Genomic DNA, 15,109 nt, shown 5'->3' with positions numbered 1-15,109 from the left:
TTAGTCCTCTAAGATAACAAGGTGTTCTTAGCGGTTTTCTTTTGCTGTTCTCTGACTTAGAAATAGTTTTGTAGAGACTTTTAAACTTTTAAAAACTATTTAAGCCAGTATCTAAGTCTTTGTATCATATGTTAAAAAACAACCAATGATCCAGTAGGGCATGCACAGCACCCATAGGAAAAAAAAAATTGACAGATAAAGAACAACTAATGAAACTAGATCTGGAAAAGAACCATGATTTTATCTTTAGAAAGCAGAAGGCATATAAATAGCAAAATAAGCCCAAAATACATGTCTGAAGGCTTAACCGTCGTCAAATGAATAGTTTTTAATTTAAATTCAATTTGCCAACATATAACACCCAGTGCTCATCTCATCAAGTGCCTTCCTCACTGCCCGTCACCCAGCTACCCCATCCCCCCACCTGTCAATTGAGTAGTGGATAAAGGAAAATTATTAAAGCAGACCATTTTCAAATGTGGACTTCTCTTCCAATGTTTATCTCCCTCTCAATGCAGACATCTGCTACAGTTATCAAAAGTATACTGATCTAAACACACCGTGTTAAGGGCTTGATATGTGAAACCTTTAGCCCTTAATCTTCACAACATTGTAAGGTAGGTATCTATCATTATTTTTACACTGCACCTAAGAGAACTGGGGCACATAATTGAGTAACTTGCCAAGGTTACACAGCTCGAACCCATCTCTGCAGGTTCTGAAACCTGTGTTTCTTTAGGCGCTCTACTGCCCTGGTGGCACAGCAAATTTGAAAATACGGTCAAACTCTTCAAGTTCTGTCTGATGCATTATTATCCAAGCCACTATAAACTTTTGTTTTGTTTTGTTTTGTTTTTTCAGGGATTTTTCTGGTGTCAAGAAAGACTCAATAGTGTGCCATCTACACTTCCTGATTTTAGGCTGGGTCAATGTCACAAACGTTTCGGTCACCACACGTTGCCTAATCGTTAGAACCCAAAACGAAGAGGACTGGTTAAATTCCTAAACTTTATTTCCCGCTGGCCTAAAAGAACTTACTTAGCCACTGTTGTGTCCGTTAGGTGTTAAGGGTTTTTTCTTCAGCGTAGTGACGTGAGGCATTCAAGTCATCGCTTAAGTCTTAATGGAAATCATCTATATTAGTCATTTTACCTGTCAGAGCAGTTCAAAGCACATCAACAGGACATAAGCCTGGGTTGCTGCCTTCTTTAGGGGAGATTTCTTAATGACCTGTTAATTAAACCGAATGGAACAAGCAGCCCTCCAAAAATGAAGCGTAGTGGAAAAGGAAACAACAGAGGGAAAGAAGAATCACAAGCCAAGCCGGGCGGTGATCTACTTTCTCTAGTCTTGGAAAAGCCAAGAAAGGATGAACCGATCCTCTTGAGCAACTTCAGCCTGACCACAATGGCCACTTGTTACACCTACCACCCACTCCAGCACTTCGGGTTCACGAGGAACGGAAAGAAACCCAGTACGCTCGAGCGCACGACCCGACCCGACCCGACCCGACCCGGCCTGCGGGCTCCGCGCCGCACCCCGGGGCACACACGGGGTCAGCGCGCGGCGCCCCTCACCCCCTCACCCCTCACCCCTCACCCCCAAGTCTCCGCTGCCGCCCCGAAGGCAAAGCCCGCCCAGCCTGGGGCCAAGCCAGTCCTCGGACGGGGCAGTGACCCAGCTCTCGACCACCCCGCGCCCTCCCTTGGCCGCAGGCGCCCTGCCCAGACGGACGGCGGGAGGAGCAAGGTGAGGAAGGCCCGCACCGCAGGGGAGGGGGGGTCCCTTCCCAGCCTCGCCGGTCTGGACGAGCCCCGGGCCGGGAGAGGGCCGGCCGCCGCCATGATGGGGCTGGCCGAGCCGGGGGGCGTGACGCGGGCGGCCCCGGGCCCCGGGCGGCGGGCCAGCTCCCCTTCCCCTCCCCCGCCCCTGCGTGGGCCCCGGCCGCAGCTGACCCCCAGTACTCACGCTTTGTCCACCAGCTCCCGCACCTTCCACATGTTCAACATCGTGCCCCGCGCGGGCCGAGCCGCCGCCTCCCTCCCCTGATCCCCACGGGCCCCGGGACACTTCCGCGCCGGGGCAGGTCCAGGCCGGGGTCGCCGCCGCCGCCCTCCGCCTCCAACTCCCCCAGTTAGGTCCTCCTCTAGCCACAGCCGCGGCGCCGCCGGTGACACGTCGAGACGCGGGGGCAGAGGCGCTGCGTGGGGCGGAAGTGCCCGGCTTTCCGCCCGCTGCGCGCGGGGCACGCCGGGACTTGTAGTTCTCTGCGCGCCTAGCCACCCGCTTAAGCAGAGAGGGTTGGTGTGATAAGTTTGGTACTATTTGCGTCAGGCTTTCCCAGTCCTTTGCACCCTTCCCGGTGCCTCTGACCTTCGGAACCAGAAGCTCGGGGAGGAGGAGGGGGAGACGGAGCAGCAGCCTATGCTTTAACGGATCCTCAAGTGTCAGAAGCAGCACTGGTATAGGATCTAGCCGCACCCAAACTTTGAAATGTAGAGCATTGCTTCTCCCCAGAAACAGTCCACAGCGTGCTGTGATTTTGTGCCTTCAAATTGAAGAGATTTCCGTGTAAAACAAGTCTTGTTAAAATATTACCTGAGAAAATACTGAACAAATCATATGCAAACAGTCCAGAAAAAAAAAGAGAGAGAAATATAAAAGTATCGCAATGTTATTAATAATGACTATACAGAAACGTTATTGCTATATGTATGCCTTCCTCATTGACAGAAGCATCACTGTATTTGGCTCCAAATATACTTTCTACTTAGAGCCTGAATTTTCATACCTGTAAGTTGAAGAGGTTGTATTCTAAAACTTATTCCATGCTACTATCCCACTATGATGCAGTGGTTTTATATTTAGACGGCTACTTAATATCCTCTTTAGATACTTTATCATAAAGCTCAGAAATTTAGTTCACACTCTATCTGGAACTAGAAAGGCAACATTAGGACACATCCAACAACTTGACAAGCATTTATTCCTAAGTCCAAGTATACACATACATACCGCATTGGGTGTTTTATTGTAATGGCTGCTGTCACTTCATTTCTCATTCATTCATTTTTTTTAAAACAATGTTCATGTTAAAGTTGCAAGAAACCTTAAAATTCATTTGATCCAACTGCCTAAATTTTACAGTGCTTTTCATTCTACAAATACTTACTGAGAATTTTCTGTGTGCTAGGAGTTGGGAACAAGACCTACAAGCCCTCAGCTCTCTAGGATCTTAAGGGTCTTTGGAGCAAATATAAAAATCAAGGAAACATTTAAGGTAATTGCAGATAGATAGTGGTTGAAAACAGAAGATAATATTATAGGGAATGATGTTAGAGGAAAATAACAGGGAGTATTTAGGGCCTCTTTGAGGACACTATATTTAAGCTAAAACTTGAATGATGAAAAGGAGCTTGCCATAAAAAAAGATCTGCAAGAAAAGAATATCTGGTGGAGGGAACAGATGAAGACTCTGATTCACAAGGGAGAAGGGAGATTAATTGCTGCCAGTTATGATGCATGTTAACAATGATCCTAAATCAAGAACCCAGAACTTCTGACCCCTAGTTCCTCAGGTCAAGTCACCCCTTCGCACGGCATCCACTTAGTTACTGGAAGCATCTTTGAAAAGGGTTTTAATACAGCTTTAGGATTAAGGCCTTAAAAAAAAAAAAAAAAAAGGGAGGATTAGGGCCTAAGAGAGACAAGTTGAAAGAATTGCCAGACAGAAAAGTATCAAAAGCAGAAATTGGGACAAATCTATCTCAAATCTTTGTCAAGATAGGAGTGCTTGGGCAGACATAAAGTGAATTGGATTGGTGGGGGAGGAGAGGCAGGGAAAGATGAGCAGAGATAGGTGGAGAAATGGGGCTTTCAAATGAGGAGTTTGTTTCCTGTAGAAAGGACTGTCCAGCCCCAGTGAGATTCAAAGGATGGAATGTGGCCAGAGGAGATAAGGAAGAGAACTACCTTGCAAAAACAATAGCTCAGCAAGTTAACTTTCAAACAAGCAGGTCCAGGGTACACCAACAGAATGGGACTGGCATAAAAATAAGCATCTTCCCTGCCCCGGGCCTGTTTGCACATTCATAGCAATTCACAATCAGCCTCACTAGAATCACCTTGAGAGTAAAATGTCACTGTCTACCTTGTTTCAACACCAGGTTTGGAAGTGCCTAGACTTATTCCCCGAGTTGTCATGCTGGGGCTAGAATGTAACACCGAAAAACTAGCCTGTCTAACTTTGATTCAAGAGAATCCCTAATGGACTCAGGAGAACCAGACAAGGAGAGTTTGTTAAAAAGTGGTCTCCAAAGACTAACCATTTGCATGTCAACAAAGTGTTCCATTTTTGCCTTATATCTTGCAAGTTTGGGAGCAGTTTCCATAGTAACTTCTTTGTGGCAATTTAAATGTGTCCATTGTAGAAAAATAAATGAGAAAATGTCCCACTCACCCCCCTCTTCAGGAAAACATATTTTTCACAAAATGAGCTGACGCTTTTAGTACAGCCAAGCCAACACAAGGTTTGAAAGCAAATGTCCTCAGATGTGTGAGGCACTGTGGTAGGTGCTGACTGCGTATCTTCTGTGGTTGGCTCCCTGGTGTTTCCTTCTGAGAACTTAATTCCTGTTACACAGGTGTGGCAGCTATGGGACAGCACAGACCAAATCTCTCTTTAAGAGAACCAGTTACAAGGAATGTGGATGGCTGACAGCTTCCAGCAGCCACTCCTCAGGGATCAACCACAGCATTGACACCAAGGCCATGCATGCTCTTACTGGGCTGTTCCCAGGCAGGGAGTGAGCACGTTGGGGTCAGGCCATTTCTCCTCAGTGCAAGACTTCTGTACTGGGCAAGCTTGCCCTGGGCTCCCCATCAGCCTCGCCCAGAATTCCTTCAAGTTTCCTTGCCATCAGGTGGTCTTCTTACCCAATCTTCCTCCCTTCTCTCTTCCTTAACAGGTGTCAGAACTTCCTTGAGGTCTGAGGCTGTCCCCACCTAGTCTTGCTCCCTCTTGCCTTTATTCTTCATAGGTGTTTTCCCCAGTTAATCTCTTACACTTCTAATTCCCCCTTGGCTTTTGCTTCCTGCAATAACCAAATTGACAGGACAGGCAAACAGTTCTACCTTGGTTTCAGTATTTGGCTCAGTGAGTCCTGTTTTTGGTCACACCTGACTATTCCTCTCTAGTAGTTGAGATACTTGGTTTCTAATCATATGAAAGTTGCCACAAGAGCCATGCAGATTATACATTGCATAACCCCAGGGGCACCATAGCTGAGGACTATCATGTACTGCCAGAAAGGAGGTATAAAGTAATGGTTAGAGAGTAGATTCTGAATTCAGACAAACCTAAGCTCAAACTGCATCTGCTGTTCAGTGGCTTGGTCATTTTGGATAAACTAGTTAAACCCATACACCACAGTGATTACGAACTAGACTTTGGGACCAGATTGCCTGGGTTTGAATCTTAATATTGCTACTCACTACCTGTGTGACCTTGGGGAAATTATTTGACACCTCTGTGATTCAGTTTCTCATCATAATGGACAATAATAGAAACCTGCAAAGCCTTTTCAGACAATTTTAAAAAGATAATGTTTAAAAAGAATCTAGAACAATACTGTATATACTCAATAAACATTAGCTATTCTGCTATTACCACTATTATTACTAATACACTATTACTAGTAATTGTATTACTCTGTAAAAGTATTCAGTTGTCAACAAGTATTTAGTAAGATCCTGCTATGTTCCAGGCACTGTGCTAGGTGGTGGATATACAATTGTAGATAAAACCACAGAGTATACCACAAATAGATGTAGTAGACATAGTAAACTGAAAGTAAAATGAGGAACAAATAAAATAACATATATACCTCAGTTCACACTGGGTCCTACATGTAGGAAGTGCTCACTAAATTCTATTTCATTATTGTTATCAAAACACTTATGTGGATCTCAGCTTTTTTTTTTCTTATTAACTGAAGTATTGTTTTACCAGAATATCCTAAACCTAGCCACACATCAGAAATTCCCTGACATCTTTAAAAACGTCAAGGTTTTTTTGTCCTGCTCCATGAGTTTCTGATTCACTGGTATATTATTTTCTATACTTTTGGTCACAAGTGACAGAAACTCAAAAGAGCTTATGCAGGACACAGGAGACTAGGGAGTTCAGAGATAAAATTTGCCTTAGGATCTTAGCAAATACTGTCAGAACTCTTTCTGATGCTCATTATCCTTTATTGCAGATAAATTTCCCCTACTTGGCAGGAATAGAGGTACCACTTTGCAGAGAATGGGTTCCATTTTTTCAATTAGACAACCAAGGGTGAAGAGACACTTTGGTCTTTCATCCACAAAGTCTAATAACACAGGGAAGGACTCTGATTGGCCCAGATTGAATCATGTATCTATCATGGGACCAATCACCTCTGGAAAAGTGTAAATTACAGAAATGGTAGACCTAGGAGAACCACACAAAGTGGGGGGAAAAGAGTGCTCTGGAGATACTCTGAAGAAAACCATGCCTTGGCAGACAAAAGCACCAGTTATTTACAATGGTAGGTCAAAGAAATCTGTATTTTTCAAAAATCTCTTAAGTGATTTTGCCAGGGTTTAGGATGCCCTGAGTTAGATGACACCATGCCCTTTCTGGGTCTGACACCCTTTTTTCTCTTTAAGGTCTAAATTACACAAAATTGAGTTGGGGACAGCAAAAGAAAAAAAAAATACCATGAGTGCTAATAAGAAAAAGAAACAATGAAGAAAGAAGGGATTAAGCGGATTGCAGCATTATGCAGCAGGTAAACTGGTAGCAGGACACACTCTTGCTAACTCTGTTCTGCTGATGGTTGGGCTCTCTTGGCTGAGATTCTGCTTTCCTTTCAGATCTGTCAGCAGGGCTCAGGTGGACCTACTCAGAAAGCCTGGTAGGTGCTCCAAAGGGCTAACACATTCACAGTCCTTCTTCAAGAATGTGCAGACACTGGCCAAAGGTGAGATGGAGGTAGAAGTGCTCTTAGAATCATTTCCCTGCCTCCTAGGATGCTCTGTCTCCCTCTGTCTCTTGACTATAGGTGAGTCCAGAGTAGATATGCTGCTCCTAGTGTCTAGGTCTCTGAAAACTCTATTCACAGGAAGTCAAAGTACAGTCATTAAAGCAACGAGGCAGCTTGTGACTGTGGGAACTGTTCCTGCATTGTCAAATCACATGCAGGGGTGAATGGTGTGGATATCAGAAAGGATGTCCTGGTGGGTTTCTGAGGCAGGGTCTTTCTGGATAAGGACAAGTATCTTGGGAAAGCCCACAGGTTGTCCAGAGTTCACACAGAGGCTCTGCTAGTCCTTGAATTTCATCAGTTCATCAAAAGAATTGTACTCTAGAGGAAGAGCTCACTGAAATAGACATCAAAGGGGTCTGATGGACAGACCACTGTTTGTTTGTTTTTTTTTTTCAAGATTTTATTTATTTATTTGAGAGAGGGAAGAGAGAGCGTGTGTGCAAGCAGAGGGAAGAGGAGGTGCAGAAAGGGAGGAAGAGGGACAAGCAAACTATACTCTGAGCGTGGAGCCCTATGTGGGGCTCAACCCCAGGGCCCTGAGACCATGACCTGAGCTGAAACAGTTAGTTGGACATTCAACCAACTGAGCCACCCAGGCACCCTGACTCCTGCTTTTTATAAGCAAATGAATGGGCTAAAAACGGGGGTGGGGGTGGGGGGTGTCCATTAGAATAAAGCATGTTTTCTTGTTAAGAAAGAGTCAACACTCAATGTTTGTTGGGCACCAGCAATGTGCAGTGGGGTTAAACAGATGTCTAAAACCTGTGTTACCTATAGACCTTCTAGTCTAATATGGAAGATAGACATACAAACAAAAACCTCAGCAAGATGTTTAAGGAGGCAGTGTAATGTGGGGTAAAGGTCAGAGCACTGGCTGTGGTATCAGTAGGACCTTGGTTCACATCGTGTAGCTCTGGAATGTTGGCTAAATTAGTTGGCCTCTCAGGTCTTGGCTCCCTCATTGGGAAAATGGGGCTAATAAGGGCCCCTGACTCATGGTGTTGTAAGGAATGAATGAGACGACCCACTAAATTGCTTGACATGTAACAAGGACTCATTAAATAAGATTTATTATCATTGTTTTTTTTTTAATTTTATTTATTTATTCATGAGCAACACAGAGAGAGAAGTAGAGACATAGAGGGAGAAGCAGGCTCCCTGCAAGGAGCCCGATGCAGAACTCGATCCTGGACCTCAGGATCACACCCTGAGTCAAAGGCAGATGCTCAACCGCTGAGCCACCCAGGCACCCCGATCTATTATCATCATTAAACTGTATGCACAAATCATGGATGATATGAGGGTGTTTAAGCAGGTTCATTAAATCTTTCAATAAACTTATATTTGGACACTTAACTCATTGCCAAGAATTATACTTTGAAAAACAGGCAAAATTCCTATTCTTGTGAATTTTGCAATGAGGGAGGAGAGAGGTGTATAGCAAATAAACCTTCCCCCAAATCTATGACTTCAAACTATGATGAAAGCTACAAGAAGAAAAGAATGGGGTGGTATGAGAGAATGTGGAAGTGGTATTTCATTCATATTTCATTCCCAGGAAAGTCCTCTCTGGGAAAGTGACATGTAAGGTGAAGGTGGAAAGATAATTCTGAGTTAATGAGGTAAGAGAGAGAAAGAATATTCTAGATAGAAACTCCTGCTCTCTTAGCATTCAAGACTCCACAGGTCTTCTTGTCTTTCCTGTCTTTCCTACATTTCAGTCTCATTACCTTTTGTTCCTCTCCCCAGTTTGCAGATATTGATGGGCTCTTTAGAACTTACTTTGTTCCTTCTCCACTGCCAATGCCAACCATAACCATCTCTCATGTGAACTAAAGGTTTCTTAATTTGTTCCTCCTTGATCAAATCATAAGTTGGGCCATGTTACTATTTGCACTGAATACTTCAACAGCTTTTCATGGCATTTAGAATCCAAACTTAACCTATCAGAAGTCCATCCCTGGTCCAAACCACTGTTATCCTGGAGAAAGACCGATATGGTTACCCTCATGTGGGGTAAACTCAAGGCCAGTTCTGAGAAAAAAGGGTGTTGGGGTGGGAACCATGGGCCCAGAAAGTACCCCTAAAATCTGTCATTGGAAGCATGGCAGTCCCTTTTTTTTTAACATTTAGAAATATATGTATATTCCAGCCAGTGCTTACCAAGGATAGGTCTTTGTGGTATTGAGTGGATTATTATAGCATCTTGGGCTTTCAGTTTAGATCTGAAAATTACTATAGTTTGTTTCACAGTTTCACCTTCCTTGCTGTGAGGTTATTTCTACTACTCTCATTTTTTTTTAGATTTATTTATTTATTCACGAGAGACACACATAGAGAGAGGCAGAGTCATAGGCAGAGGGAGGAAGCAGGCTCCTCATAGGGAGCCTGATGGTGGGACTCGGTCTTGTATCCCAGGATCACACCCTGAGCTGAAGGCAGATGCTCAACTGCTGAGCCACCCAGGTGTCCCCTCTACTCTCATTCTACTCTCATGTGTTAATTTGACTAGTTTCAGAACATCCTCTTTTCTTTTTCTTTTTTTAATGCTAACTATCTATTCTGCTGACACCTTGTTATAGAAGTATCATGAGTGATCTCTAACTGTGGAAGCTGATTTCCTAGGTGTTAGCAGTTTTTATGGTTTCTGATGAGTAGTATCTAATCATAGTTCTTGTTGAGCAGGTATAACATTAAAATTTCCCCATCTGGGATCCCTGCGTGGCGCAGCAGTTTAGGGCCTGCCTTTGGCCCAGGGTGCGATCCTGGAGACCTGGGATCGAGTCTCACGTCGGGCTCCCTGCATGGAGCCTGCTTCTCCCTCTGCCTGTGTCTCTGCCTTCTCTCTCTCTCTCTCTCTGTGACTCTCATAAATAACTAAAAATTTTTTAAAAATTACTTTAAAATTTCCCCATCTTTGATAATTTACCCTAAAGAGTGGTGGGTCATTGACCTGGCCTGGGAAGCCTAAGATCTGATATACCCAGACACCTATTGGGAAGGGAGGGAATAGGAAAAAGATAGCAAATATTATTATCTTTTTAAGATACAGACTCATTCTCTTTCTTCCAATTTTTTTCTTTGAAATGTTTTATTAGTTTTTTTTTTTTAAATAACAGAAGTTAAAGATGTTCATATATCCTCATGAATATATCCCTTGACCTAGCAATTCAACTCCTAGGTAATTATCCAAGAGCAATGGAAATTATATCAAAATTCTCATGTAGGAATTCGTTCATAGCAGCTTTATTCAGAATAGCCAAAATCTAGAAATAATGCAAGTGCCCAGTTGATAGAATATGGACAAACAAGTTGTGTTGTATCATTTGAATGGAACATGATTTTGCAATAGAAAGGAATAAACTATAAATATATAGAACAACCTGGATGAATCTCACAGACATGATAGCAAATGAAAGAGGCCAGGCACAAAAAGTTATGACTCCATTTGTATAAAATTCTAGAATAGGCAAAATTAATCAAAGGTGAAATAAATGAGTAAACTATTGTTGCCTGAGGTGGAAGGAAGGGTGGGAACAAGGGAATTATAAATAAAAGTTATAAACACCTTTTTCAACAAGTGAAACAATCCAAAAATGCATAAGGAAAAGTTTATCCTTTCCCATTTATTTTCACCCCAGTATGGCAATCCTGTTAAAAACTTGATAGGTACTTTTTCACACTTTCTCCATGCTTATAAATATAAATAAAAATATGTGTGTACATATGCAGGCTTTGCTTTAGGATCGTGCTATACACAGTGCTTGCTTTTTAAAATACCTATTTGAGGGGTGCCTTGGTGGCTCCGTAGGTGGGGCATACACTCCTGATTTGGCTCAGGTCATGATCTCAGGGTCATGGGATTGAGCCCCGCATTGAGCTCTGCACTTGATGGAGAGTCTGCTTGAGATTCTCTCTCTCTCCCCCTCTCCTGGCTTTCTCTCTCTCTCAACTAAGTAAATCTTTAAAAAATAAAATATAATATAATACCTATTTGATAATGCATCATGGATATCCCTCCAGCTCAATAAATATAGATATGACTCATTCTTTTAAATACTGGTGTAATTCCTCAATATGAATAGACTGTAATTTATCGAACCATTTGCCTAGCGATGGCTAGTTAGGTTGTTTCTATTTTTGGTTTTTGCCACTATAAACAATGTTACAATAAAATATATCTCTATACATCTATCTTTGCATATGGTGTTTAGATCTCAAAAGTAGGAACAGGGAAGGATAAGTGTTTTTTATTTAATTGGATATTGGCAGATTATATACCAAAGAGATTACAGCAGTTCTCACTCTCACTAAGCAACATATTGAAAAGCCCATTTTGTCATGTCTTCACTAGCACTAGATGCTATTGCTCTTTTGAATTTTTGCCAATTGTATTGATAAAAATATGTTGCCTTAATTTCAAAGTAGCTCTAACCAAGGTAAACCTATGCTTTCCTACCTTGTATAAAAGTCTCTTTTCACATCGCTCCCATTTTTCAGTCCTGTTCTTGGTCAGTATGGATCACATCCCTCCAAATGGTACTATCAAATACATTGGATGATAGAAGGCAGGCCTGGCCAAAAGGGAGCTATTCCCATTGTTTGTTTGTTTTTCGACTTAAAATATTCAGCCTAATGGGAAGAATTCCTTATTCTGTCATTCTTTCTCAGAGCAGCCTGCTTATTTTCATCCTGATACCAACAAGAATCTGTGATTGTCTATTTATTCACTCGTATTAGGCAGGGTCACAGAACTTAGAACAGAAAACAACGCAAAAGCGTCTATTTGAAGAGAATGAAGCAAACAAACTATTTATGGATGCAAGGTCAGGGTTAAGACTATTAATAAGGACATCAAAGCACTTGGAAGTAGCACTGTGAGGAGTCATTACTATCAGTTTCAATTATTTATTGCTGTGTAACAAACCTCCCCACAACTTAGTGTCTTAAAAAAACAACCACCATTTACTTGCTCACAATTCTTCAATTTGAGCAGGGCTTGGTGGACATGGCATATGCCCACTCTGCACTTGGTGGAGTTCTCTAGAGCAACTCAGCTGGTGCTGGATGAGGATCCAGGGTGGGTTCATTTATACACCTGGTGCCTCTTCTGGAGTGGCTGGAATGGCAAGGGGAGAGTTGGGTTTGTCTTTCTTTCCATGTGACCTCTCATTTAATAAGTTAGGGTGAACTGTTAATAGGTGGCTAGATCCCAAAAAAAGTCAAAGTGGAAACTTTCAGGCCTTTTAAAAAGTTGTCACAGAACTGACCAAGCATCCCATTTACCACATTCTATTGGTCAAAGCAAGTCATAAGGCAAATCCAGCTTCAAGGGGAGGTGAAATAGATATTACCCTTTTTTTTTTTAAAGATTTTACTTATTTATTCATGAGAGACACAGAGAGAAAGAGAGATGCAGAGACATGGGCAGAGAGAGAAGCAGGCTCAATGCAGGGAGCCCAATGTGGGACTTGATCTCGGCATTCTGGGATCATGCCCTGAACTGAAGGCAGATGCCCAGCCTCTGAGCCACACAGGTGTCCCTAGATATTACCTTTTAAGGGAGGAGCATCAGTTGCATATAGAGTTGAGATGAATCATTAGTAACCATCTTTTTTTTTTATTATTTATTTGACAGAGCAAGAGAGCGCATGCACACGTACATGCTTGAGCAGGGGGAAGGAGTAGAAGAGAGAAGGTGAGAGAGACTCCCAAGCCGACTTCCTGCTGAGTACAGAGTCTGACACAGTGCCTGGTCTCACCACCCTGAGATCATGACCCAAGCCAAAATCAAGAGTTGGATGCTTAACTGACTAAGCCACCAGGCATCCTAGTGGCCATCTTTGCAGATAATCTACTACATATGCTTCAGTACAAAAAGACAAAAGGAGAAGTAGAGTTTCCGGTGAGATCTGGCACTGTGGAGGAAGGTCTGTCCTACAGGAGATGTAGTAATTGAAATCTATTACCAGACTGTGGGGCTATGGCAGGGGAAGACGGGCAGAAGTACCCTGATCTCTTTCTTCCTGCTTCCTGATTTCCTGCCAGTAGAAGGCAGCCTGGTGGATATAATTCAGAGGTTAACCCCACCTCTCCAGAAAGCAAAGCAATTCAGAAAAGGCCACTGAATGGATCGGAAATAGACTGAGCCATTGAAGAAAAAGCTTTTATTTTATTATTATTATTATTTGTTTCTTATGTTAGAATTTAAGTTTCATCAGGGGAGGAGAGCATCCATACTGATCACAGCTGATTCCCTGGAGCTAACAAGTGTCTGGTACTTCCAAGGTACTCAATAAAATGTTTTGAATTGACTTGCATTTAGTTATCTGAGGAGGAGTCATAAATTTGACCTTCCTTCTTTCTGATACTGCAAAAGAGACACCTGAAAGATGGCAATTGGGGGGGGGGGGAGTTAAATGACAAATATGACCAGCTTGATCCTAAGGCCACAGTTTCACTATGGGGCTAGTCATAGTATAAAATGTGAATTCCATTTCCCTAGAGTCTGACATAGTGCTAGTAGAATATGTTTTGGTCTTCCTAGTCATTGTCTGAGCATTGTGCTTTTCTTCTTTGGGTCTGATGATGGACTCAGGTGCCCTGAATTAAGTGATTTGATTGTTTTCTATTTAATGTAGTACTACGAGAAGCCAGAAGTTATGCTTTTTTAAAAAATTGATATATAATTCACATACTATGTATCCACTCTTTTCAAGTGTGAATTCAAATTCAGTGATTTTTTTTTGGTGATTTTTAAATATATGTACAAAGTATGCAATCATCCCACTTATCTAATTTCAGAATATTATCATCATCCCTTACCCCAAACCTGTATTCATTAGCACTCACTTATCTTTGCTTTCTCCTTCCAGCCTCTGGCAACCACTAATGTACTCTCTGTCTTCATGGATTTGCCTATGGTGGACATTACTATAAATGGAATTATACAATATGCGATCTTTTGTGTCTGACTTCTTATGCTAAGCATAATGTTTTCATCCATTTATAGCATATATCAGTACTTCCATTTCTCTCTCTCTCTTTTTCTTAGATTTATTTATTTATTTTAGAAAGAGTATGGGAGAGAGCACAAGAGCATCTGCACACACAGGAGAGGGGCAGAGGGAGAGGAAAAAAATCTCAAGCAGACTCCCTGCTGAGTGTGGAACCGGCTGTAGGGCTCAGTCTCATGATCCAGAGATCATAGCCTGAGCCAAAATCAAGAGTTAGATGCTTAACCAACCAACCCACCAGGTGCCCTCACTTCTCTTTTATGGCTGAATATTATGCCATACTATGGATATACCATATTTTGCCTATCCAGGCATCAATTGTTGTATAGTCTTTCTAAAGTTTTAATTACTTTCAATGTTAATTACTTTCAATGTTGCTGTGAACATTGTGGACAAACTTCTGTGTGGACATGTGTTTTTAATTATTTCAAGTGTATACCTAGGAGTGGAATTATGGAGTCATATGGTAATTCTATGTTTAACTTTAGAGGAACTGCCAGAGTGTTATCCAAGGAAGTTGCACCATTTTACATTCCTACCATCAATGTATGAGGATTCAAATTTCTTTACATTCTTGTTAGCACTCGATTATAGCCATTCCAGTTAACTGTGTAGTGGTATCTCATTATGATTTTGATTTGTGTTTCCCTGATGGCTAATGATGTAAAACATCTTTTTATGTGTTTATATGCCATTAGTATATCTTCTTTGGAGAATTGTGTATTAAAGTCATTTGTCCATATTTTAATTGATTTGTCTTTTTATTGTCAATTTTGAGAGTTCTTTATATATTCTCAATATAAGTCCCTTATCAGATAAGTGATTTGCAAGTACTTTCTCCTATCTATGGGTTATCTTTTCATTTTTTAAAATAGTGTCCTTTGAAGCACAGGAAATTTTTAATTTGATGAAGCCCAATTTATCAAATTTTTTTCTTCAGTTACTTGTGGTTTTGGTATTATATCTAAGTTAATAATGATAACTAGAATAATTGCTGCTTCCTGGCTTACATGAAGAACT

At 41.8% G+C, this 15,109-nt stretch overlaps 1 protein-coding gene and 1 long non-coding RNA gene across 6 annotated transcripts in view; one reads left to right on the top strand and one right to left on the bottom strand.

Annotated features, from left to right (window-relative positions):
• CLINT1 (clathrin interactor 1) overlaps positions 1 to 2,188 on the bottom strand; it is a 58,919-nt gene extending 56,731 nt beyond the window's left edge. For 2 of the 3 annotated variants that reach the window (XM_038534898.1, XM_038534899.1), the window contains exon 1: positions 1,969 to 2,188. In XM_038534898.1, coding sequence (XP_038390826.1) covers positions 1,969 to 2,009 — 41 coding nt within the window. In that variant the 5' untranslated portion in view covers positions 2,010 to 2,188. Of the gene's footprint in view, positions 1 to 1,038; positions 1,104 to 1,968 lie in introns of those variants that run through there. The other variant, XM_038534900.1, reaches the window with a different exon arrangement.
• On the top strand, positions 1,606 to 14,112 carry LOC119871521. 3 transcript variants are annotated; one of them, XR_005358362.1, is made up of 6 exons: positions 1,606 to 1,749; positions 6,694 to 6,815; positions 6,901 to 7,007; positions 12,712 to 12,771; positions 13,278 to 13,361; positions 13,949 to 14,112. It is a non-coding gene; the product is annotated as an uncharacterized LOC119871521 (long non-coding RNA). The 3 variants fall into 3 exon arrangements; XR_005358360.1 differs by having other exon boundaries at positions 13,278 to 14,112; XR_005358361.1 differs by lacking the exon at positions 6,901 to 7,007 and having other exon boundaries at positions 13,278 to 14,112.
• The last annotated feature ends 997 nt before the right edge of the window (positions 14,113 to 15,109 follow it).

This window comes from Canis lupus, chromosome 4 (genome assembly GCF_011100685.1).
Source record: "Canis lupus familiaris isolate Mischka breed German Shepherd chromosome 4, alternate assembly UU_Cfam_GSD_1.0, whole genome shotgun sequence".
Classification (NCBI taxonomy): domain Eukaryota; kingdom Metazoa; phylum Chordata; class Mammalia; order Carnivora; family Canidae; genus Canis; species Canis lupus.
This window is presented reverse-complemented; position numbering and strand designations above follow the sequence as displayed.